The sequence below is a fragment of the Ziziphus jujuba genome, chromosome 5 (assembly GCF_031755915.1).
Source record: "Ziziphus jujuba cultivar Dongzao chromosome 5, ASM3175591v1".
Lineage (NCBI taxonomy): Eukaryota > Viridiplantae > Streptophyta > Magnoliopsida > Rosales > Rhamnaceae > Ziziphus > Ziziphus jujuba.
In genome coordinates, this window is record NC_083383.1 from 2,490,102 (window position 1) to 2,513,142 (window position 23,041).

Below are 23,041 nucleotides of genomic sequence, written 5' to 3' on the forward strand. Positions count from 1 at the left end.
CCATTAAAAGGTTGGCCCAAAAAATAAAAAATAAAAAAATAAAAAAATGAAGAAGCAATTATTAAATGGCTGGCCAGCTATTTCATAAACCACAAAGCCCATGGTAAAAAAGCGTGCACTACAAGAAGGCAAATTTCAGCATCAGAAAGCGGTAGGAGAGTAGCTGGGGCTGCGGTTGGAGTTCTGACTTGCTATTTAGAAGAGGTCTCTCGGGGTCATACTATTTCCGTTTGACAGTCTAATCCTACCCTATCGATCTTTAAGTGTTAGGTGAATAAATGCACGACTGCTATTGATATGCCATATGCATAACGTAAGCTTACCATGTGCGATCCTTTGACAATTTTGTGGCTCAAATGTTCACGGTGTGAAAACAAAGTATTGGGGTGGAAACGAAGTAAACAATAATATAGCAAATGTTCACTGTGTGAAAACCAGGTATTGGGGTGATACAAAGTAAACAACTATACGGTGATGCTCTAGATCACTCTCACATTATTAATTTCTCACTTTTTTCAACAAACACCTCTTAACCTTGTACATATACGTCTGCTGGATTTATTTAATAAGGTTTTCTCTGCTTTTTTTTTTTTTTTTTTTTTTGGGTTAATGTGATATTTTATATTCTCTGCACAACAAATGTAAATCCCAGTGTATAATTTCAATTTATTTAAATAGATAGAAAGGCAGATTCCAAAGAGAAGTAACTGATCGACAGAACTCATATTTACTTACAAGGAGAGCAGATTATACATTTTGTTATTATATGAATTTTTTTTTTTTTTTTAATAGCTGTGTACAAAATTGTAACCCTATTACCGTTAAACCATGTAAGAAAAAGCGAAAAAATTGAATGAAGCAAAATACAATTACGTGTATAGAAGATATCTAAAGCTGAACTCATACGGCATAATCTGGACAAACTGTGAAAGAGACTCACTTTTTCCTCTTTCAAGACACTTCAAACCTTCTTTTCCTAGTTCACTAGGTAGCTGAAGGCAGATCCAATCCAACAGTGACTCTAAATCCTTTGCAAAGTCGAGTAAATACCAATCTAGCAACTTGGGGATTACAAACTTGGTTGATGAAATTCCCACTGCAGCTTGTAAGTACTCTCTTTTTGCCACTTCTAATTCATTCTCTACTTGAGTTGCGGTATAGATTCTCACCTTCATTGCGCAAAATACACGTATCAGTAATCAAGATTACATAGAACTGTTCTAATATGCATCAAGGACACACACACTATATATATATAATAAAATCTTTTGCTAAGGCTAATAATATGCAAAATTACAGAAGAAAGTTAAGTAAAAAACTATCTAAGTCTATTAACAAACTTACAGCAGGAGAGGACCAACTTCCGCAGGATAGTGCAAATGTAACCAATGGTTCAGATAACTCCAGTCCATAAATGCTTCTCGCTGTCTTCTCATCGGTTTTTGCACCCTTCGAAAATGTCTGGCGGGCAGTCGGAGTAAGAAATTATATAGTAGATTCTCTATTTGTCAAACTAAAAAAGGAAAGGGAATGGGAACAGAAATGGTATGTAGAAGTTGAAATGGAGACCACTTACAAATTTGGAGTGATAAGGCAATCTTAAAATAAAATGTTCTATAGTTATTGCATTTAGCAATTGTCCACCCACATTTATTGTTGCCTGAATGATAAGATATTGAGTTGTGTAAGTTCACTATACATACCTTTGCAAGTTGGTTTGCAAAAAAATAGAATTTTTGATAAAAAAATGTGGATGGTCTTATAATGGAAACATGAGGATCATTGATGGTCCAATACCTTCTGCATCAGTGCAACAACCATTTCTGGACTCTCTGGTATTCCATGTTCTAGGAAAGCCTGAAAATTTGATAGCTTAGTAAATGACACTGTTATCTTTTCACAAAGATAGATATGTATAAAAATGAACACAAACGACTAATTAGATAAGAAGCTCTATTTCGAATACACCTATATAAAAAGGTATTAATTACATTCATCATGCAGGAGTTATAGATATTTATCCAGAATGCAAGCTTCTCCTGATGATTGAGAGACTGCAGATTGACGGAAGCAAGTTTCCCAAGCAGTAGTCTGAAAATTTCAGCAAAATAAATGCTATAAATCCTCATAAACATGAAGGAGAAAAGTGACAAAGCAATTATACTTTGCGAGTGGAGAAACTCACTTCAACCTGCGAAGAAGGAATAAAGAATTTGCTGTTCGATTCGGCTTATTTGAGTCGATTTCAATGGAAAACAATTGCTTATATGGACCAATATCCCTTGTTCCAAATTCCGAACAGATACCATAAGGATCTTGAAATTCTGTTTTGTGATTGGTTTCTTGAGCCCCTAATGTGGATATGGAGGGTAAACTATCTGCACTAACCCGATTCTTCACCGAACCCATTCTTAAGAAAATGCTGGACAAGCACTTCAATATGTTTTCAGAAATTCTGTTTGGACCATCATCTTCTGAGACCTTACTCTCCGAAACAGTAGTTTGTGCTTCTGTACTTTCTTGGTCTCTTACCCTGCATTCTAACTGGACATTCAACAAACACATGTTCATCTCACCATGAATGTCTTTAAATTAACAACAACCTTATCACAATCGGTAACGTTAGTCTATCTATCTATACCTGCAATTTCTGAGGATCTAAACGCTTTTCCGCAGATTTCTGTTCTGTTGGAGGCCTCTTCACCGGTGTCCTAATTGTTTGAGCTTTACGCACCTTCATAGAATACCTACTGGATTGATTCTCTTTTCCCTGCCTATCATCTGAAAAAGTGAAATGAAAGAATGAAATTCTCATGGCCTATTTGCCGATACTGTGGCAATGGATAATCACAATTGAAGCTAATCATGTTGAATCCACAGCTCACCAGATTGGGATCTCAAATGCTTTGTCATTCTCGTAGCGGAATTGCTGGAGTTCGGAGCAAGAAACTTGGATTGCTCAGATACAGAATTCTTTATTTGGTATGCATCATGCAAATCAGCCGAGTTTGCTTTGTTCTTCTTGGAGGATGATACATACACAGCTTCCTGATACAGGTCCTGCCTGAAATGAACAACTTGTTCTTCGAGCCGAACTACCTCCTCTTCCAAAACAGCCACTTCAGCAAGAAGCTCCAATGTCTATACAAGTCAAAATTCGATCATAAAAACCATCTTCAAATTATTCATTGACTTCATTTGTTGCTTCTCATTACTTTCTGGTACGAAAATTTCTGATATTTATTGGCATTTTGGCCGGTTATATTATTTTCTGATAATTGCAATATTTGCTGAGACTATCAAAGACAGGGAAATTTAAAGAAAGAGTATGCTACTAACCTGAGGTGGGAGATAAGGAGGTAGACGAGGTAGAGCTCCCAATGGTCTAGAGAAAGCCCTCTCCAAAGCTCTGTGAACATTTTCTTCATATCTAAGCTTCTTCTTCAGCTTATCAACCTGAACAAATTATAATTTCAAACTCAAATCGACAAAAAAGAAAAGAAGAAAAAAGCAAAGGGAACAAGGAGGTATCTTGAGCAGTAAGAATGTCCTACATCTTGTTGTAACGCCAATTTTCTCTCTCTACTTGATGCTCTCCCATTGGAGGTTGCTTTTGTGGTAGCCCTTGGCATATTCCCACGCAAATCGACCTTCTTCTTCAAGGAAAACAGAAGGAATACCAGAATTAGCTTCTACAAGCAAAGAATTTTACTGAAGCAGAAGAATTCTAATAAGGAAAAAGAAAGAACGAAATCTAAAGTTGGTGAATTTTCGGATCAGAGAAGCTCAACCACAATGTGGGGATACAAATAAAATAAGTGAATACAGGTGATTTGGCAAAGCCCTGCTGAATAATTTTGAAGAGTAAATTGTAAATTTCTCTAATTTTTTTTTTCTCTTTTTTTTCTTTTTTCATAGTAAATATAAAAGACCCATCTTGAATGCTTATCCAAAATGTCAGCAATCCGAGAATTTTGCGGGTCTGCATCCATCTGGGGTCTGCTCATTGAATTAGAAGCCATAGTTTCAAGTAAAAACTGTTAAAGCTAGCAGGAGGATTATTACACAGCTTTAATGGATTAAGACTCTTTATTACACAGTACAAACTGTTTTTTCAAAAACATATTATATTAAAAAGAAAAAATTGAGATGGGTAACCCAATTCATGATCAGACTATGATTACTTTTTCATTCTTCATTGGAAGAGCTTTGGCAGACTGAAGCCTAGTCTTTGTTCTGGTATTCATCTTTCAAATTCAATTAAAATCTGCCAAAAAAAAATATTGAAAAAATGATGAATCCAGTTCAATAATTTCGCTTTAAACGTTACAAGAAAACAAATAAACTCAATAAATGCCAACCATTTAATTGCTTTTAATGGGAGATCAGACCTTTACAGAAGAAAACTTCATTCCCACAGAGAACCGAGAAAACAAAAAATTTAATGCCAATTTGTCAACAAAAAACTGATCACCACCCACCCTCCAAGCGTTTCCATTCCTCGTTCCTTGTGAAGCTTTTAGCCAAGCAAATCCCCAGCTAACATAAGTTCGGGAATTTGAGCTTCAATGGTTTGGAAGAAGCAGAGCTGAGACAGAGCTCTTACTTAATACGTAGATTTCTAATTCTAATAGCATATAGGAAAAGACCGGGTCTAAGCTATGCTATGTCTTCCACCGCTTCGTTAGAAGATCTATCTATCTCAGTGAGTGAAAGATAGGCACTACACTAGGCACAGAGAGAGAGAGAGAGAGAGAGAGAGAGAGAGAGAGAGAGAGAGTGCAAGAGTTTGGGTTCGTCAGTGAAAGTTAAATTGGGATCGGCTTTGAGAAAAGGCTAAGCGCATCTTTGGCGCAATATTGGGTCGTACTCAAACCTCCAAAAGCAAAGTTAAGCAAAGCAAAGCTCAGCGAAAGGAAAAAAAAAAAAAAAAGAAAAAAAAACAGAGCACATCACACGCACCCTGGTCTGCCTTTTGGCGCTGTCTATCTCATCATGAACCAACGTGCGTCCTTACCCTTTTAATCCCCTCCAACCCCTCATCCACTTTCATTTTCACCTTGCCTTTTCTTCGTAATTTTCCCAAAACGACCCTGTGTTTTTGCCCTTTGTATTATACAAAATAAATAAAATTTGAACCGAGAGTGAGATTAATAGCGAACAATGGCAATTATGTTCACCAAAAATGCTTTGGGTTTGTATTTATGGCCATATTTTAGTATGACTTTTGGAGCGGTTGACTCCAAAATGGAGAGAGATTTGTTGTTGGTTTCGAATTTTGGTTTTTGGATGTGAAAAGTAAGGAGTGTATGCATTAAATAAGGTTTATGGGGCGGTATTTTGAAGGCAAAAGCTGCCCAAATCACATGTTTGCCAACTATATATTGTTTTCGATTTTGGAAAAGAAATTTAATTTAAAAGCATTCCAAAGGCTTACGGGGAGCGGGATAGGCCATTCAATGTCTTTTCATTCATTCTCTGTCATTTTGTTATTCTATTCCTAAATTTTATTCTATTTATGTGCCCTTTCACCCATCTCCACCCTCTTGTTTCTTTTGGTATGTTTTCGGTACCTAATACCACTATAGTTTAATACACGGGGTAAATATAATATACATAGCACTGAATTCTTACCTCTTTTTTTTTTTTTTTGGGTACTTCTAAAATAACAAAAAGTGTATTTAATAAATCAGATTAATTTCAATAGTAAAAACCCATTTATACCATTCACCAAAAACCTATTTATACCATCTTAGGAGAAAAGCTTGACCTATAGATCTTATAGGATTCCATCCATTATAAAAACTCAAATTAAATCTGTTGGATTTGACTACGAGATTCACCATAAAGTCCAAAATTTGTTTTGATCACAATATATAATATATTTGAACCTTTAGGCGTGTTAATTAATTAGTTTTATAACAATTTAATTCTTTTTTTCTAAACCAAAATAGTATTAATACTATTTAATCAATATCACAAATAAAAGAAATGTAACACACACACACACACACACACATAAAAGAAATGTAAGACACACACACACACACACACACACACACACATATATATATATATATATATATATATAGGGAGACTTAAATATTTGCAATTTTAAGTACTCAAGAATCATGTTCATTGAGATTTGGGATATCTATATATCACTTTGTATACATATCTTCATATAAGATCTTTGGAGACAGGTGAGGTTTTTTAATTTTTATTTTTTTATGGATTTGGAGACAGAAGTTGAATGTAGATCAACCAAACTTTAAATCCCACGTGTCGTGCAATGTCTCGCTTTCTTTTTAATCTTTTATATATACGTTACTCCCCATATGTTAATGAGATAAAGAGCAAAAACTTTTAAATGAAATTATAAAAGAATAAACGGATGGGCCCCAACGAAAGAGTCATCTTTTCTATTAAAATGGAAATTAAATTAAAACCACAGTAGCAAGAAATATATGCGCACATGGAAATGGGTGTTATGGAGGGGAAGCTATCTTGATGTGTGGTGACAAAGATTTCTAAAGTTTGTCTCACGAAAAAAAAAAAAAAAAAAAAAATCATAAAGTGATCATTGTAAATATGTTATTCTTAAGGAAAAAGACTCACCACGGCATTCAAATTTTATGACTAAAAATATCAAATTAAATCGACACGCCACCCACAATCCACGTGACAGTTACTCCTAACTACAACTTGCATGGATTAGGGCAAATTAAATACTACATTCAATTTTTTAATTCACATTACTTTTGCATTTTCCTTCTTCATAATTTAAACTTTCATTTGTGAAATGACCATTTCGTCCCCATGATGGTCTCCCACTTCAACAATGAGGAGGGTAGTTTCGTCCTTTGATAGTGATATGGGTAAAAGTAAACTTTTTTTATTTTTTTTTTAACATGCTTCGTACCCTTGAATATTTACATGCTAAATAAAAATGACAAATATGATCTTAAATGACTATATTACACACCCAATATTAGTTATACATCAAAACTTAACTTTTTTTTTTTTTTGGGGAAAAACCATTAGAACTCAACTTAGAAAAATTATATTCGTAAATTAGCTATTGTTTGATGATCTGTAATGCACTTTGTTCTTGTCTTTCTCTGCTTGGTACGTATATATATGGTTCTCAAGTTTGTCACTTTACCTCTTTATACTTAATTCTGTATTAATTAATATGCTTGGCACTATAGAATATAAAATCTTTAGCAGAAAAATTTGGTAGACTTGCAAACAAAATTATGAACCTTTTTTTTTTTTGAAAGTAAAACAAAGTTTAAGTACTAAATCAAAGAATTTAATGAGATGTAAAGCTTCTGTCATGATGGAGTGCAATCAATAAAAGATTGGGGGTACTAATTAAATTATCAGGTTTGTGCGTTAGTTTTAATTGGTATAAATTTTAATCAGTAGAGATGGAAAACCCAATTATTAAGTGAAAAGCCAATGAGAATCATGGAAAACAGGAAAATTAGTTGAACTTTCTCGTCCATATATATTTTATGGCGGGTCTTTTTTCCTCGATCATTCACTTTTTTTGGTAACCAAAAAATCTCTTTTCTAGTTTTATTGTTTTTTGTCACTTTTAATCAGGACGGTTTGTTCAAATGAAGATGACCTTATTAATGTAATTGGATTTCAAGTCTATTTCATGCTGCAAAATAAAATTAAGTTGTAGATAATTTAATTTTAAGATGATAAACATGAATGCAACGTAAAACCTAACAATATATTATAGAGGTTGAGCCATCAGCGTCTGATAATTAGATAAACTCCTAAGGTTTTGGCATTTTCTTGAACTATATGCTTAAAGGACACTAATCCTTTATTATTAATATATAAATCATGTTATTAAAAATTCACTTTTAATTAAGGAGCTTCTTCATGCTCAGAGTTTGTTGCTTTTGTTTCCTTCAACCGGTTTCTTAGATTCTGTACAAGTATATTTATTTATTTATTTATATATGTAGATGTAATTTATGATCTGTATAATAGGAAGATGCTCGAGACTCTCTTCGCTAAGAAACGTTAGGTTTGACCAAATACAACCAAAATGGCAATTGGGGACACTGGATTCTCTTTATTTTACAAGTTGGGTTTGAATTTTGACCAAAAGTAAACAGTTGTGAAAAGGGCGATGGAGCTATAACAATTATTGGGAAATTATGCATCACATGTACGGACACACCGCAGTCAGTAGCTCACTACCCCCGGGCAAATATTTCAGTCTTCTATCAACCACACCCTTCCCTCTCCGAGATAATTAAATTCTCAATCTCGAGGAATCCAATTAAAATCGATATTATTTATTTTGTTTTCATTTATAATTCATATTAAATTTTATTGGTTGAGTGACCTCTTGGGATCGGATGCAAAAAACATTGACGTAGTTTTTAGATGATTATATTAGGAGGAGATTAGGAATATGAAAATTTCTGACCTTTCTATTATTGAGACTATGCTTGGTCTTGGTCCAAAACCTGTCAAATAATTCTTATGTGGGTTTGGACTTTGGATGGTATTCTCCTTTGGGGAAATTAAAATAAATTAAAAAAAAAAAAAAAAAAAACAAAAAAACCAACAACCACAATAACAAAAGCTGTTTTCTTTTTCAAGAGCAATGTATATCTTTTTTGTGGCAAAACTGGTTCAGATTCTGATTCTAGTGGAAGATATTATAAATTGATTTATTTTAAAGATGCTCATTCTTTTGTGATCCATTCTAGAAAGCGAAGCTGTACTGTTCAAGATGTACATGAAACCTTATGCTTTCTATTGAAGAACAATATATTATACATTATATTATACATCAAGTATCAATATTTGCCGTCCTTAAACACCTATTAGGATAATTTAATTGACAATGATGATTAATAATAATTTTATATTTTAAATTTTAAAATTTGATGCTAAAATTTTTCCTTTCCAATTTATTAAAAAGAAAAAACAACTATAGTCTCTTATACTTAACTCATAAATAAATAAAGATATAAAATGGGTCCCATTTACAGCCTTACCTTAGAAGCAATTAGCTTATAATGTTTCCTTGAAAACAAGACAAATGGCTTGGAGCTACTCTAATTAGTCCAAAGCCCCAATGGGAAAACGTTTGCAAGTTTTTCATGCTAATCGAAGTCATTTTCTTACCCATTGAACCGGGGGCTCATTCGGTTATTTAGGGGCATAAGAACAAATGCAAACATGTAGGTCCATGTTCATTGTTCAACCCCATAAGAAATTGAGACACCAAGGGACTTATAGTAATCATGGGTCTTGCATTTTATCATCCCCTACGCTAAAAACCAATTACCTATCTATGGTAGGAAAATAAGGGTTTGGTTTTATGAATCTTATACAAAGTATTTTGATCAGTTAGTATTGCTACAAGGCTTTTGAATATTGTAGGGACTTTTTGATGATGAAAAAAAAAAAAAAAATGAATTGATGGTCGTGCCGCTGAAATCATTGTACCTCTTTCTCTAAAGCTTATTCAAAGCTGTCATCTTCTTTTACCTTTTCTTTTTTCTTTTCAAAACACCTGTTAATTTTAAGCGAAAATCGAAGTGTGCGGGTGTGCCTTTTTTATTTTCTTCTTTGACATAAAATTCTCAATCTGTTAAACGTATATATGAACAAAATATTTATTTTTTAGCTATCAGTTTTAGTGAGAGACTATGCTATAGTCAACCCAGAATACCAGCTAATCTTTAGCTCCCTCATTGAAAAATGAGACAAGGATTTAGTGGAACTGGATGTAACTGTAAAAGGAAGATGCTTTAATTCTGTATATATATAATGGTCAAAAAAATAAAATCACTTTTTTGGGTAAAAAAAAAAAACGAAATGAAGGTCAGAAACAAAGATGGGATTGAGTGGTCCTGCTTTTGTTTGTAAGCTAATCAGTGGATCCATAGGTTTCTGTAGTCCAACTTTATGTGGGGATGAGGCCAAAATAGAAAATGGAAAAACAGGGGATCGACTCTCTGAGAAAAGGGCAAAAGAAGCTACATTCTAAAAAGTCTCTCCTTTTACCCCAGTGTCCATTGCTATGCTGTGCTGATTGATGACTAGTGAGGATCAAAAGTTACTTTGGCCTTCAAACTAATAGTGTTGCTCAATAAGATATTAAACAGTAGCAGTCGAAGTGACACCAATAGAACTCCATTATTGAATAATAAAGCTCCAATTATAGTGCTTTTAATTTTATGTAAGAAGAAACTCATGGTACGATGAAAAATAAAGCAGCAGATTTGGTATGTTTTTCACTCGGGACTCTCATATGCATAGGTGTACCATGCATGTATATATAGCCTTTGCTTTTGGGGCTTGTTGAAGTTTTCCAGCTGGACATTTGGCCCCCTTTCTTCTATACAGTAACCTTGTCTTCTAAATACAAGGCAGGGAATATCCATCATTCAGAACTCAGAGTTAATTTTTTTAAAAAAATCAGTATTAGTACATGATATAATTTATAATTTTGTTGTGAATATTAAGACATCTTATATTTACTTGCATGAATGAATAAGTAAATGAAGAATAGTTAGAGATATCAACTAAATTTATTTATATAGATATAAAAATTATGTGTTTTGATTAGTTTACATTTTATACATTTATTATTTTAAAATTTTATTTATTAATTGAATTATAATCATATTTTAATCAATATTAAAATATTAATAAGTGGTTTTTCATATTCATTTTGATATAATTATTTGGCATCCCTATCATTATTTTACGTGCATTTTCGCCAACAGTTTTGGTGGTATTTTTTATATCTTTATTTTTATTTGATATATAGAATGTCTAGATTCTATGGGAGGCCCATCGACTCTACCAGACACTACGGGCTGATTGGGATAGGTCTGTTGGCCCAAATCTTGGACAAGAGTAAGCCCACGGGAGGGTATGTCGGCAAGAAAAAATTGGTCAAATAATTTGGTCAGTCGTAATTGGTAATCAGTAAATTTTTTTTTTTTTTTTGTTATTAGTAATTATGGCTATCCAATTTGAATTTTGAATTTTCTATAATGAATAAATAATACGCATGGTTACCAATAAAAAAAAAATTAATACCCAACTGCTATCAGAAATACGAAATATAGTGAAGAGAAATGTTGAGATAAAGAAGGTGTTGGGAGAATCAAATAGAGATAAACTGTAGAGAAGAAAAAATGGAGAGAATGAAAGGGAGACCACGTAACATAAAAAAAAAAAAAAAAATTAAAAAAAAGGAGAGAAATTAGGAAGGAAAAGTAAAAGAGAAAAAATTATGGAGAGAAAGTAGAGAGATGAAGAGAGAGAGTAGAGGAGGAATTTTCTTTTAATGGGGAAACTTGTTGATGGATGTTGTTTAATTCGAGGGGTTTTATTTTTTTATTTATTATTAATTTTTTTTTTTTGGGGTGAATATATGAGCCGCTTGATCTCGAATTGAAAGGATTTGTTGTCTTCTGAAACGAAGACATAATATACTCATTTATGTTTTCCACAAAGTGCACAAATTTTATTTGGGTTTTTCTGAAAGCGTTTGAAGGTCGGGACTTTATGATGGTAAAATGGCTTAACTTTGGACCTGGAAAAGGCCTAGTATCACTTATGGTGATGACCCAATGACGTGGATCAGGTTTTCGTGATGGCCCAAAAGGAATGGGTTTGGTCTTGTTTGCTCAACAAAAGTTTATGCACGCAGTAAGCCTAAATGCCGGAATCTCAGATATGACGTGTTTTTGGGCGGAAGAACATCAGCCATGAAGTAAAAGACAAAAAGAAAAAGACAAAAACAGAATGTGCCAAATTGAGTATTGACAACTCCAACGGCGCATTTCCGACCAAATATTTGATTTTTGACAGCACGTAACCGCATGATTATTAAGATAATTAAAAGAGTTTATAGAAGTGTCATATTCTCTCCTACAATGTTTAAGCAAAAAGACTAAAACGTAAACAGATAGTATGAAGCTGGCTGGATTTTTTTCTCTGTGTGGCTCCAATTTTAACATGGAATGATAATGAGAGTCGCGAATGTGTCTACGATATTTATATATTTTTAGCAGTGATATTATTAATATTAAAATATTTATTAAATTTATTTAATGAATGATATATTTTAAAATATTATTAAATAATATATTTATATAGTTTAAATATAAAAATAAATTAATAAGTTAAAAAAATAAATCATTTTAATATTGTCACATTATTTATTATATTATTTAATTTATAAATTTAGTAAATATTTTAATAACTCATATTTTATTCATATTGTATTTGTAGTTTATTTTCTTTCATTTCTCTTTCAGGTCTTGCTCCATTGTGATTTATTTTTTGCAAAAGTACTCGGTTAGAGAATCATGGACAATCATATAAAGTACACATACGATCATTTTTCAACAAGATCAAAATTATACATTTGTGTTTATCAAAAATATACATATATTATATATTTGAAAAGCAATTCATCGACTGCAACCTCGATCTCGAGTAGTATTATATATTTCTTTTTTATTTGGACATATATACATATTAATATATAGAAATTAATTCTTCGGTTGGTAATAATTAAATAATAATTAAGAGTTAGAAGACAATTAGAGGAATATTTATCTCTTTCTCTCTCTCTATATATATAACAACTATATGCATATTGAGAACAAAAAAGAGAATATAAATATTAGCTCAACAAAAGTTTCTCCTCAAGACAATGATTGCATAACAAATATGCTGGTCCCATGGGATTCTATCATATGAATGCTATATTTTGTCTTCCATATCCATGCCAGACCTTTTTAAAAGCCGACTTCCCTGCTGCAATATTCTTCATATTTCCATCCCGATCAAATAATATTTTTCGATCACCTTATAAATATATATTTGATATATATATATATATATATATAGATGATCATGCAGCTTTCACTGCTGACATGGCGGCGTCTGGTGCTGGTGCTTCTACTATGTAATTGGTGTCCTCTATACTTATGCAAAGCCCACCAAATCAACAATCTGAACCAGCTGATCAACTCCAGAAAATCAAAAAACCCTCCCGATGCTCAACCTTGGGTTGGTTTGGAGGAGAATATTATGAGTTATTCTCCAGTCTACGTTGGAAACCAGGAGGGATTGAAGGAGTCTGATAAGATCGATGCTTTGCCGGGACAGCCTCAGGGTGTGGATTTTGATCGGTATGCTGGATATGTCACGGTGGATCCAAAAGCTGGAAGAGCATTGTTCTATTATTTCGTGGAGTCGCCCCAGAATTCTTCTGCCAAACCTTTGGTGTTGTGGTTAAATGGAGGTGAAATTAAAATATTACACACTAGCTTCTTTCTAATATATATTCCGCAATAACATTTTATTTATTTATTTGCAAGGTATGTAGTTGGTAGCTATCAATTAAGATTGCACTTGTGTTTATATGTTTGGTTATTATCATGGTCATCTCTGCAGGTTCCTATAGCCATTTCAGCGTGGTTGTGTTTTAGAAGTTACATGCATCGATCTCATCTACTCCTCTACAACTTAGATGCATATAATTATTATATGTGATACATGCATAGTATATGTTATTGATAGCTAGCATACTAATATGAAAATAAGACTGTTCCTCACGCCACATGCTTGATCATATATATTTTAGATATCGCAGCTTTATATCTATGGATTTTCTTCTCACCAATAATTCATAATTCTTATATATATTATTTTAAAGATTAGACTTTTCAAACAAAAAACAGGCTTAAATTCCAAAAAAAAAAAAAAAACGTTATATTATCAGCTGAAAGAACGAATAGACCTTTAGAAAATTAACAATGATATACATATTTATTTTACAAACTAAATAACTTGAACCAGTACTTTTCTGAACATGCTTCTAGAAAATCTTGGAAAACTAATAATAATAATAATAGTAATAATCCAGACCAAGAAGTGTTTGCGTGATGTAAAACTTGCGAAAGCAACAAGAGTTTCCAACTCATCATTCTACCAAAAACAGACAAAAGTGCATTAGCAGGATGAGGATGGACCTAGAAGAAATTTGCTACTTTTTTTTATTTATTTTTTATTTATTGAGTTTTGTTTTTTGGGTAAGCATTCTCCACCTGTGGTAGAATTTCATTATCAGCATAGCAAAATAATGTTAGCAGTGTTGCTGGGCCCTTAGGAGTCCTTGAAATTCCACCTAGCACTCCTAGAACATATTATTAGTACAGTGAAATTTCCGTGATGGGGTTGAAATTTTGATCCCCCAAGTCCTGGTTTATAGTCTCATTCCCTTATCCCCAGCCAAGTAGGGAATATGGTAAAGTCCCACATGAAACATAGACGTTCTTAATCAGTCACTCTACCACATCGACCACTCATTCTCACTCCCACCACCAGTGCAGTGCTTTTCACTTTGATTAACGCACTAAATGAAGTGCTATAATACGTAAGCTAAATTATGGAACAGCCAACTCCATCTCAAAAGACCCACCTCAATCTGGTCCACCACTCACTGAATATTCAATCCATCCAGCAGATTACAGGTTGAAAATAAACTGTACATGGTTTTGTCGCTTCAATTGTTTTCGATCATATTTGATGTGTGAACATTCCGCCACTAGATCTCCTTCTGGTATGAATGTTAATCACAGAAAAGAGCACTAGATTAGCAGCAGGATACATTTCAGGACTGGTTTTGGGTCAAAGTCAAAGACTTAAAGAAGTTCCACAATAACAATTTGCCAACAATATAGTCTCCATCATTAATCATGCTCCAGCAAACGTTAGTCTTACTAAAACTCATGGAAGGTCAGAAATATAACAAGCTTACTTTAAGCTAAGTTGCATAATCTGCCTGAAAGAAATAATATTCCACCGACTTGCCCTTTTCTGTCCACCTCAGCAATGTATAGGATCCCTTTTTTTTTTTTTTTTTTTTTGAACAATGCCTTAAGAATGAAATGGTTCTCAACATCTCAAGCTGTTCTTAATATATCGGATATGATTGATTCCGTGTACAGGACCGGGATGCTCATCGCTAGGGTATGGAGCCATGGAAGAACTAGGACCCTTCAGAGTGAACAGGGACGGGAAGACACTAATCCGAAATGAATATTCATGGAACAATGGTAGCCTAATTCTGTTCTCAACCAATAAAAGACATAATTGGCATTGATTACTTATTTCATTCATAGTAATTAACAAACACTTGAAAATGGCAGAGGCAAATTTTATTTTCTTGGAGTCCCCAGCAGGAGTGGGGTTTTCTTACTCAAACACATCATCAGACTACAAGAATGTTGGTGACAAAAGAACAGCAGAGGACTCCTACACTTTCCTTGTAAACTGGCTGGAGAGATTTCCTCAATATAAAACCCGCGATCTGTTTCTAACCGGAGAAAGCTATGCCGGACATTACGTCCCTCAGCTTGCTTACACCATCCTCTCCAAGAATCAAAACAAAAATCAAACCAAAATCAACCTCAAAGGCATTGCTGTGAGACTATACATATATATATATATATATATATCCTGTGTAAATATTTACTTTTTTTAAATTGATATATGAACTGCATGCTAAAAACACGATTTCTCTGCAAATTTCAATAGATTGGAAATGCGTGGGTGGATGAAAACACTGGCGTACAGGGAATGTATGACTATTTTTGGGCACATGGCTTGAACTCCGACGAAACCTATGCAGGAATTCACAAGTATTGCGACTTTGCCTCGGGTAATAGTTCCATCGAGTGTGACCAATATCAAAATCAAGGGTCCAACGAGTTGGGAAATATTGACATTTACAACATTTATGCTCCAGTTTGCAATGAATCAGAATCCGAGTCCGCCTCAACTGCTTCCGTGAGTGTATCTGACATTTTAAAAAATTTATTTTCCAACTTTGAATGTCTAGAGTATACATCATCAATTTTAAGAAATTCTATTATTTTAGTTGTTCATGATTTTATAGTTTCCTTAACATGATTAGGTCACAGAATTTGATCCCTGCTCCAGCATCTATGTCAATGCCTATCTAAATCTTGGGGAGGTGCAAAAAGCTCTTCATGCCAAAGCAACCACTTGGTCAGCTTGCAGGTATGCATGCCTATCATTAAGATTATAAATAAATTCAAAGGAATGCTATAGAGCACCTTCCAAATATGGAAATATGAGTTTTTTCAGAAGCTGAGCATGTATGTTTATGGTGGCTAGTGGTGTTGGATGGACGGACAGCCCAACCACGATTCTACCCACAATAAAGCAGCTCATAGACAGAGGGATTAGTGTTTGGATGTACAGGTAGAGTCCATATTTTCAGGAAAACCTTCTTTCAACTTAAAATATTTAGCACTTTCGGTTTATTTCTCTGCTCTGCAAAACTAGGAAAGCAAACTTTTAGGTGTATTTTAATGGTGAATATCTCCGTAAAATGCAGTGGAGACACTGATGGAAGAGTACCGGTAACGTCCACAAGGTACTCCATAAACACCTTCAAGCTACCGGTTGAGACTGCTTGGCGCCCATGGTATTCTAGCAGTGAGGTATTATTTGAATCCCAATGCTCAACTATATTCAATCACTCCTAAAACTAGTTCTGAATTTTTCTCCACATTATGATGATGGCAGGTTGGAGGATACGTAGTTGGGTACAAAGGATTAACATTTATCACAGTTAGGGGAGCTGGGCATATGGTTCCTAGCTACCAACCAAAACGATCACTGAACTTGATCTCATCTTTCCTTCAGGGGAAAATTCCTCCATCGTCCTGAGAAAATTTCTTCTCCGAACCCAAAAATGCAGTTTCTATCTTGGTTGCATTGATATGGGATTCTACCCTATTTTAGTTTTTCAAATGTATTTTTAATTTCAAAAAGTGCACAATGATGCACGTGAAGGGTAAGTTTTCCTTCTCATGTTATTACAGAAATGATAGCTAACAAGTTTTTTCTCAGGGAAAATCTAAATCTAATCCATTTATGCATAGCTGCCAGATCATGACCTAACCTTTAGCAAGACTTGAATATACGCAACTCAAAAGTCTTTTAACAAACCTACTAGTCAAGAAATCCGTGCACATTAATACAGGTGATAGAACACACTTTGCACACACCCATGAACATTGTACAGCAATAAACAATCGGGAATGCACTTTATTCCTTATGACAGTATTGACTGAGGAATACAGACTAATGAGAAAATAAAATAAAATTCCACCTTAACCTGTACTTGGCCATGGCAGTGTGATTAAAAAAAAAAAAAAAAAAAATTGCGTTAGTTCTTCATTTTAGCATTTTAACGAGGTAAACCCACTTGGCATGTTTACAAGTGAGGTTCTGCTCAGCACAAGGTCAAAATGTAGTTATATTTACCGACTCACCAGAAACGAAGGCATCTGCAGAGGACCCCAGCAGTAAAGCACATGACACTCAAGGATGTTTTTGGATTCAAAGCTTGTTGCGTGGGGATTAATAAACAAAATAACTGAAGCAGATCAGAGTGTATAAGAATAATATAGAAAACATATTAAAGTGAGCTTTTCATATTAAAGTGAGCTTCCATTATTTTCTTATAATGTACAGAAGTATTATACAATAAAATCATTGAAAAGGAATCATAACTACACTAGTGCTCATTATTTTACTAAGGGTGGTAACAACTCATCGTTAAGGCACAGCAAAAAAGATGTAGGGTCATTATCAGAACTTCATCTTTGGAAAATCATAAACACATATACAAGCAGGAAAGCTGGCTTTCCATAATATTATTGCTCTTCACTAACCTCAAAAGAATGATCTAGCTACTGGATATGATCTGTTCAGGATGTTAAACATTCCAACAAATTGTATTGCTGCTGGCATATCTGTTCAGCAAACACCTTAAATAGAAACTTCAAACTTTTCCATGTCTGTGTTGCTACCTCATTCTACACCTCTCACATCATCATCAGATACCTGCATCTGGAGGAAACTGAGGAGAGCTCATTTTAAATTTAAGGAATAAAAACAAGCAACTGCCTTTTTCACCTAAACAATTAACAGCCAGTCCTCTAGTGGTCATATCCTCTTAATGCCTCAAGGATTTTATCCACCCATCTGCCACCAAAAACAAAAAGGCTTCCAGAAAGTAAATTATCAGGTAGCATGTTCAAGTAACCGATCATAATCACATAAAAGCAAGCACGTATATTCTTCTGGTCAGGTACAACATCAAAATTACTGGAAGGAATCCCACTTGTAAAAAGAAAGAATCAACAGCTATCATTTTGTCAAATTCACAGCTGGCACAAGTAAATTCTTATAATTGACACATACTGTCTCCATTTGACCATGCCAAAAGCATAAAATAATAGAAACAGAGTAGTTCTCCATCTCATTATATAAACCCATGATCTGAACTAGGAGTTTGGTACTCAACCAATAGAAGTTTAGAAAGCAAAGAATTTTAGTATATTAAAGAACAAACCAAAGGCAAAACTTCCAAAGCACAGGTAATAAAAATGATAATTACCCTTCAAGACCTGGGTGTGTTGGATAGTATACATTCATCAAGCCTAATCTTTTTGCAGCTGAGGCAGTTGTCTCACCAATACAGGCAACTGAATTGTTCCATTGTTCAGACTTTGGAATGAGGCTGACCCAGGCACTGTTTGAATTGAGAAACATATTATTTCACAGTTCAAGTAAAAGTCCTCAACAGAAAGCCTTTTAACCTTGGCAGCTCAGAATTTGAAAATTGAGGAAGAAAAGGTATGACCATGATAGCCAAAGCTGTATATCTTGATAATATGGATATATAATGACAGCAGCAAACAATAACTTTGAATCTATTCTAATCTTGTGGATGAAAACAAATAATTATGGTCTGAAGAATTATAAAACCAAAATAAGTCACATCCCCTAGATGGTACAGAAATCACATTAAACCACAATACAGTACTTACCGAACAGCTGAAGGTGAAGCAACAGTGATAACAGGGGCAGAAAGTGCCTGCTTTAAAACGATTTGGTCAACATCATGAACTGGTCCCTGGAAGAGAATATTAGGAATCATGATCCCAAATAAATGAAAAACTTGGCAACCAATCAAAAGACAAAATAATCATTTGATGAATGTTCACGTACACAGAAACCACAGACACGAGGTCAACCAAGATACTTGTGCATGAGCCAGTAAATATATAAATATAAATGTGGGAGTATTTCTATTTTTATAATATATAAACAAAATGTCAAACCAAGATAATTGGACCAGCATTCCATGAATCCCGTACAAGAAGACCCGCACTTACACCCAAGGCAAGATAACATACCGTTGTGTATGTATTTAACCTTGTCACTTCAAATCCACGATCTGACAGACCTTCCTCTGCAAGACAAAAATGCCATATTACACCTAATCAGCTAGCCCTAAAATGGCAAGAAAACCAAAACTCCATCAAAAATTGAAGCATATAACCAGAATAATTCCACAAACCAATCTCCTTGCTGGCCTTAGCAGAAGCAGGATATAAAACAGTGCATTTTGCATGTCCACTTTTTGGAAGCTCTGATGCCAAAACCTTTCCTGTTGCTGAAGAGTGACAACTCCCCAAAGTTCATTATTAGTCCAAACAGTTGCTTGAAAGAGACAAAATGATATTAAACAATTATAACATCCAATAGTTAACCATTTCTAATATAAAGAATAGAATGATAGTATCATGAGAAAATAAAGACTTGCTCATATAGCTTAGCTTGAAGAACTATTCCAAAGGAAGACAACCAAATCCACCAAAAATAAAATGGCAAAAGAAATGCCACTCATTTAAAAGACTAAAGTTTAGAAACAAAAATGCATGTAAATATATGCATGTATACCCATTACAGATATTTAAACAACTACCTTTTGACGGCACAAAGGCCACATCAAGTGATTTCGTTGATGACCGCATTACTTCATCAAAAATGCTTGCTGTACCAGCCCCCACAACAGCTACCTTAACATCTGGAGTTCCAGCAGCCCTAAGGACAAAACCAAAGCTAGGTCTATCATTTGATATTATCAAACTATCCCCTTAAAAAATTAAATGAAATGAAAACCTCATTCCATAATCTAATAGAAATATAAAATTTTGCCTCTAAACATTTCAGAAAATAATTCAAACTATATAGTATATTTTTACCATCATATCCAGATCTCCATGATAATTTGATAGATACACATAATCCTAATTTACAAAGAGGTTAGGCAATCAGAGTACACAGATTTAAGATTCCAAACATCAGGTTACGTCACAGAAAACTGTAGACAAATTGTTAATCCTTCACATTTGAGAGAAAAAAAATACGGGAGCACAAGTCCTAGGGCTGAAGGAAATATTCATGCTAACCAAAAATCATATAAAAACTGCATAGAGGCAAAAACTTTGAAGCAAATACATAATTTAAGTTTCATTTGAGAATTAAAGAAAGCAAAAATCTAAGCTATTTGCATCCTGAAGAAAAACACCTCCCAGATAAAACAACAGATAAAAAATCTTTGCAAGAAAAATGGGAAAATGCCTAGTTAGTGAGTTCTAAACCTTACTTCCATCCTTCTAAAAAGATCGAACCGGCTTCAGGTGAAGTTATGACAATCCAGTCAAATTCAGTATCTGCTGCCAAAGAAAGAAATTAAAAGATATTTGTAAATGTCGAGCAGTTGTAAAATGTTTTAATTGTGCCAAGTGACCATGCGATTTGAAAAACAAAATTCACACAAATTTAAGATTCCACTGAGCTGAGTTCTATAACGACTCTCAACCTACTGGCCTATCCAACCTAAATTTGAATTTCTGAATCCAAAGTTAGCCAGACTTGACAAGAATAACTGTGCTCGTTATAGGCACATATATTATACTGTCTAACAAGAAAATTAGGTGGCGACACGTCTACCCTAGAGAAAGAAATTATAATGCTTAACTTTCTTTTATTTTTTTTTCTTTCTTTTTTTTTTCCTCTTTTTTTGTTTATAAATTTTTAGCTGGGCTCAACGTTAGAAACATGCTGCCACAGGGACAATATTTCATGTCCAATTTGATGGCAGCATTGACACTATTTTTCCACATTTATACTATCAAGAAAAATAAAAAAAGCCTTAGGATCTTACCACTTAATACAGTAGAAAGCTTATCTAAATCAGGTCCCTTTGTATGCTGAATGAGGGGAAGCTCCAAACAGCTAATCCCATGTTTGGCCTGTACCAAAATTTTCAATTTTTATCATCTAATGTCATGGGAACACTAAACCACATGTTAACATGTTTAGGCATAAGGCGAAACTACTAATACATGGAATCGCATCAGCAGTCCATACTACATAGTACAATAAAGCTAATAATACAGCTATAGTCAAAAACCAAAGTTGAGACATCAACATAATACAAGGTTACAGAGAAAAAGAAAATGCTCATAAATATATATAAGTGAATTAAATAATCCAAGCAACATCCTGCTGATTTCCTTAGATTGCAGACAAAGGATTGAATCCCCTATAGTTTCCATAACTAGTACAAGAATCTCAAGAAAAGAAGAAAAACAAATTTGGTCGACAAAATAAAATCCACAACACAGCCGTTATGTTCTAGCAAATGTCAATGTGGTAAAAGATAGCTAAGAGTAGCAATGACATATGTAACAGACCACCATTGGAAGCACAAGTCGAGGGACGGCCTCGACTGTGAGTCTGTTACAGATCAAAGAAATGCCCAAAACTTTCATTAGACAGCGCATAGCTGACTTGTGATACAGCAAGTCGATTTTGCACAACCGAAGGTAAGGAATCGTAAGATGCAAAAAGCAGCAAGCATTCACAATAGCCTGAGAACCAAAACAGAAGCTCTACCGGTTTAATCATATCTCCTTCCAGTAAGCTTTTGAAAAGACATTTAAATTGTAGTTAGAAATTTATCTTACTGTGGCACACTTGAATCTCTAGTCTTATACAAAAGTAGATTCAACAAATCCAGTGAAAATAGTAGCTTATTAAAAAGAAGAATCAACACCTCGAAGAAAATGCACAGACAAAAAAAAAAAATCACTGAAAACGCCGTATTCGATTCCACATTTAATCAAATACCTAATGTGACAATAATTTAATCCTAAATTAACATGCATGAAACATGTAAAGCATATTGGAGCAGTTCAACTGCATTGCAAAAAAAAAAGTATATGGATGTAAAAGATGCACAGAATCAAAAGCAAAAAATCAGGAAAGCAAAAAAATACAAATAAAAATCCTTAGAAATCAAAACAAGAGAAGAAAATGTAATAGAATCGCATAAAAAAGAAAAGCTGAGAAAACTTAATTGTAGAGTTAAGAGATGGAAAAACAGCGAAAGGAGTACCAGAGCGTTGATGAGCTTGCCATTCTTCCCACGCTCTCTGGTCACTACGACTTCAGGTTTCAAAGCTGAAGAAGAAGAAGAGGCTTGGATTGTAGAGGAAGGAGAAAAGATTCGCCGGTGAAGTAGCGGACAAGAAGGCACAGAGACTGTAAATGGAGGAAAAAGAGGGACAGAGGAGAGAGAAACTGGTGCCATTGGAAACGTGTTGCACAGAGAGGATTGGCCAGAGGGCCAGCTATTACCCAATTCAGTATAAGGGCCTCATTATTTTAGTCGTTTAATTTCATTATCTTATGGCCCATTTCAGTATTTAAAGATTAAATATGGTCTTGCAATGAGTCGTTAATTTTTAATACCGACCCGAAACATCTCAGAAGGTGCACCTGTAGAAGATACTGAAGCCACGTGGCTCATTGTGGTAGGCCCGTGTTATACGGCTCGCCGACAACGTAACATCCCCAGGAGCATCCACCACCACCACCACCCATCAGCCTATCATGTGCTTGCTTTTCTAAGCAATGATTTGGCTCCTTTAATCTTGACCCTCGAAGAAACTGACTGGTAAGCTAATCGGAGTGTGCAGACTTAAGGAAGAATCAACACCGTGCGATTTCTCTATTTTAAATTTTTGGTCCCTCTGCGTCCCAACTACCCTACTCATCCCCTGTTTGCCCC

The 23,041-nt window shown here is 34.3% G+C and overlaps 3 protein-coding genes across 7 annotated transcripts; 1 reads left to right on the forward strand and 2 right to left on the reverse strand.

The window, feature by feature from the left end:
- Positions 1-696: 696 nt before the first annotated feature.
- Positions 697-5,218, reverse strand: LOC107420885 (uncharacterized). Its single transcript, XM_016029946.4, has 12 exons — positions 4,392-5,218; positions 4,185-4,267; positions 3,555-3,656; positions 3,340-3,456; positions 2,886-3,141; positions 2,642-2,781; positions 2,186-2,544; positions 1,992-2,091; positions 1,798-1,857; positions 1,577-1,660; positions 1,345-1,461; positions 697-1,169 (listed from the first exon to the last, which is right to left on the reverse strand). The coding sequence occupies exons 2-12, from the start codon at positions 4,245-4,247 to the stop codon at positions 870-872; spliced, it is 1,698 nt and encodes a 565-aa protein (XP_015885432.3). The 5' UTR covers positions 4,248-4,267; positions 4,392-5,218; the 3' UTR covers positions 697-869.
- A 7,457-nt stretch (positions 5,219-12,675) lies between these two features.
- LOC107420916 (serine carboxypeptidase 1) lies at positions 12,676-16,962 on the forward strand. The gene is made up of 8 exons (XM_048475119.2): positions 12,676-13,315; positions 15,024-15,131; positions 15,225-15,499; positions 15,613-15,864; positions 15,992-16,098; positions 16,216-16,302; positions 16,439-16,544; positions 16,630-16,962. Exons 1-8 carry the CDS (start codon positions 12,919-12,921, stop codon positions 16,771-16,773), a joined length of 1,476 nt encoding a protein of 491 aa, XP_048331076.1. The 5' UTR covers positions 12,676-12,918; the 3' UTR covers positions 16,774-16,962.
- A 99-nt stretch (positions 16,963-17,061) lies between these two features.
- Positions 17,062-22,664, reverse strand: LOC107420915 (uroporphyrinogen-III synthase, chloroplastic). 5 transcript variants are annotated; one of them, XR_009638873.1, is made up of 11 exons: positions 22,367-22,664; positions 21,131-21,218; positions 20,570-20,639; positions 19,886-20,004; positions 19,478-19,573; positions 19,314-19,369; positions 18,945-19,030; positions 18,512-18,646; positions 17,784-18,096; positions 17,382-17,454; positions 17,062-17,224 (listed from the first exon to the last, which is right to left on the reverse strand). XR_009638873.1 is itself a non-coding variant. In XM_060817005.1 (10 exons), the coding sequence occupies exons 1-9, from the start codon at positions 22,559-22,561 to the stop codon at positions 18,051-18,053; spliced, it is 891 nt and encodes a 296-aa protein (XP_060672988.1). In that variant the 5' UTR covers positions 22,562-22,664; the 3' UTR covers positions 17,517-17,955; positions 18,028-18,050. The 5 variants fall into 5 exon arrangements, 3 of the variants coding, with proteins under 3 accessions (XP_060672988.1, XP_015885467.1, XP_015885469.1); XR_009638872.1 differs by having other exon boundaries at positions 17,382-17,485; XM_060817005.1 differs by lacking the exons at positions 17,062-17,224; positions 17,382-17,454 and having other exon boundaries at positions 17,517-17,955; positions 18,028-18,096.
- Between the last annotated feature and the right edge of the window lie 377 nt (positions 22,665-23,041).

Bases quoted from the DNA above. Each gene is read 5' to 3' on its own strand.
- LOC107420885 (XM_016029946.4), bottom strand. From the start codon at position 4,247: ATGAATACCAGAACAAAGACTAGGCTTCAGTCTGCCAAAGCTCTTCCA. The intron at 3,457-3,554 runs GTAGGACATTCT...TAATTTGTTCAG, and splicing joins AATTGGCGTTACAACAAGAT to GTTGATAAGCTGAAGAAGAA. The intron at 1,661-1,797 runs GTATTGGACCAT...CTTATCATTCAG, and splicing joins TTGTTGCACTGATGCAGAAG to GCAACAATAAATGTGGGTGG.
- LOC107420916 (XM_048475119.2), top strand. From the start codon at position 12,919: ATGATCATGCAGCTTTCACTGCTGACATGGCGGCGTCTGGTGCTGGTG. The intron at 15,500-15,612 runs GTGAGACTATAC...AAATTTCAATAG, and splicing joins TCAACCTCAAAGGCATTGCT to ATTGGAAATGCGTGGGTGGA. The intron at 16,545-16,629 runs GTATTATTTGAA...TGATGATGGCAG, and splicing joins CATGGTATTCTAGCAGTGAG to GTTGGAGGATACGTAGTTGG.
- LOC107420915 (XM_060817005.1), bottom strand. From the start codon at position 22,561: ATGGCACCAGTTTCTCTCTCCTCTGTCCCTCTTTTTCCTCCATTTACA. The intron at 20,005-20,569 runs GTAAGGTTTAGA...TTTTGTCCTTAG, and splicing joins ATCTTTTTAGAAGGATGGAA to GGCTGCTGGAACTCCAGATG. The intron at 18,097-18,511 runs GTAATTATCATT...TTTTGGTGGCAG, and splicing joins ACACACCCAGGTCTTGAAGG to ATGGGTGGATAAAATCCTTG.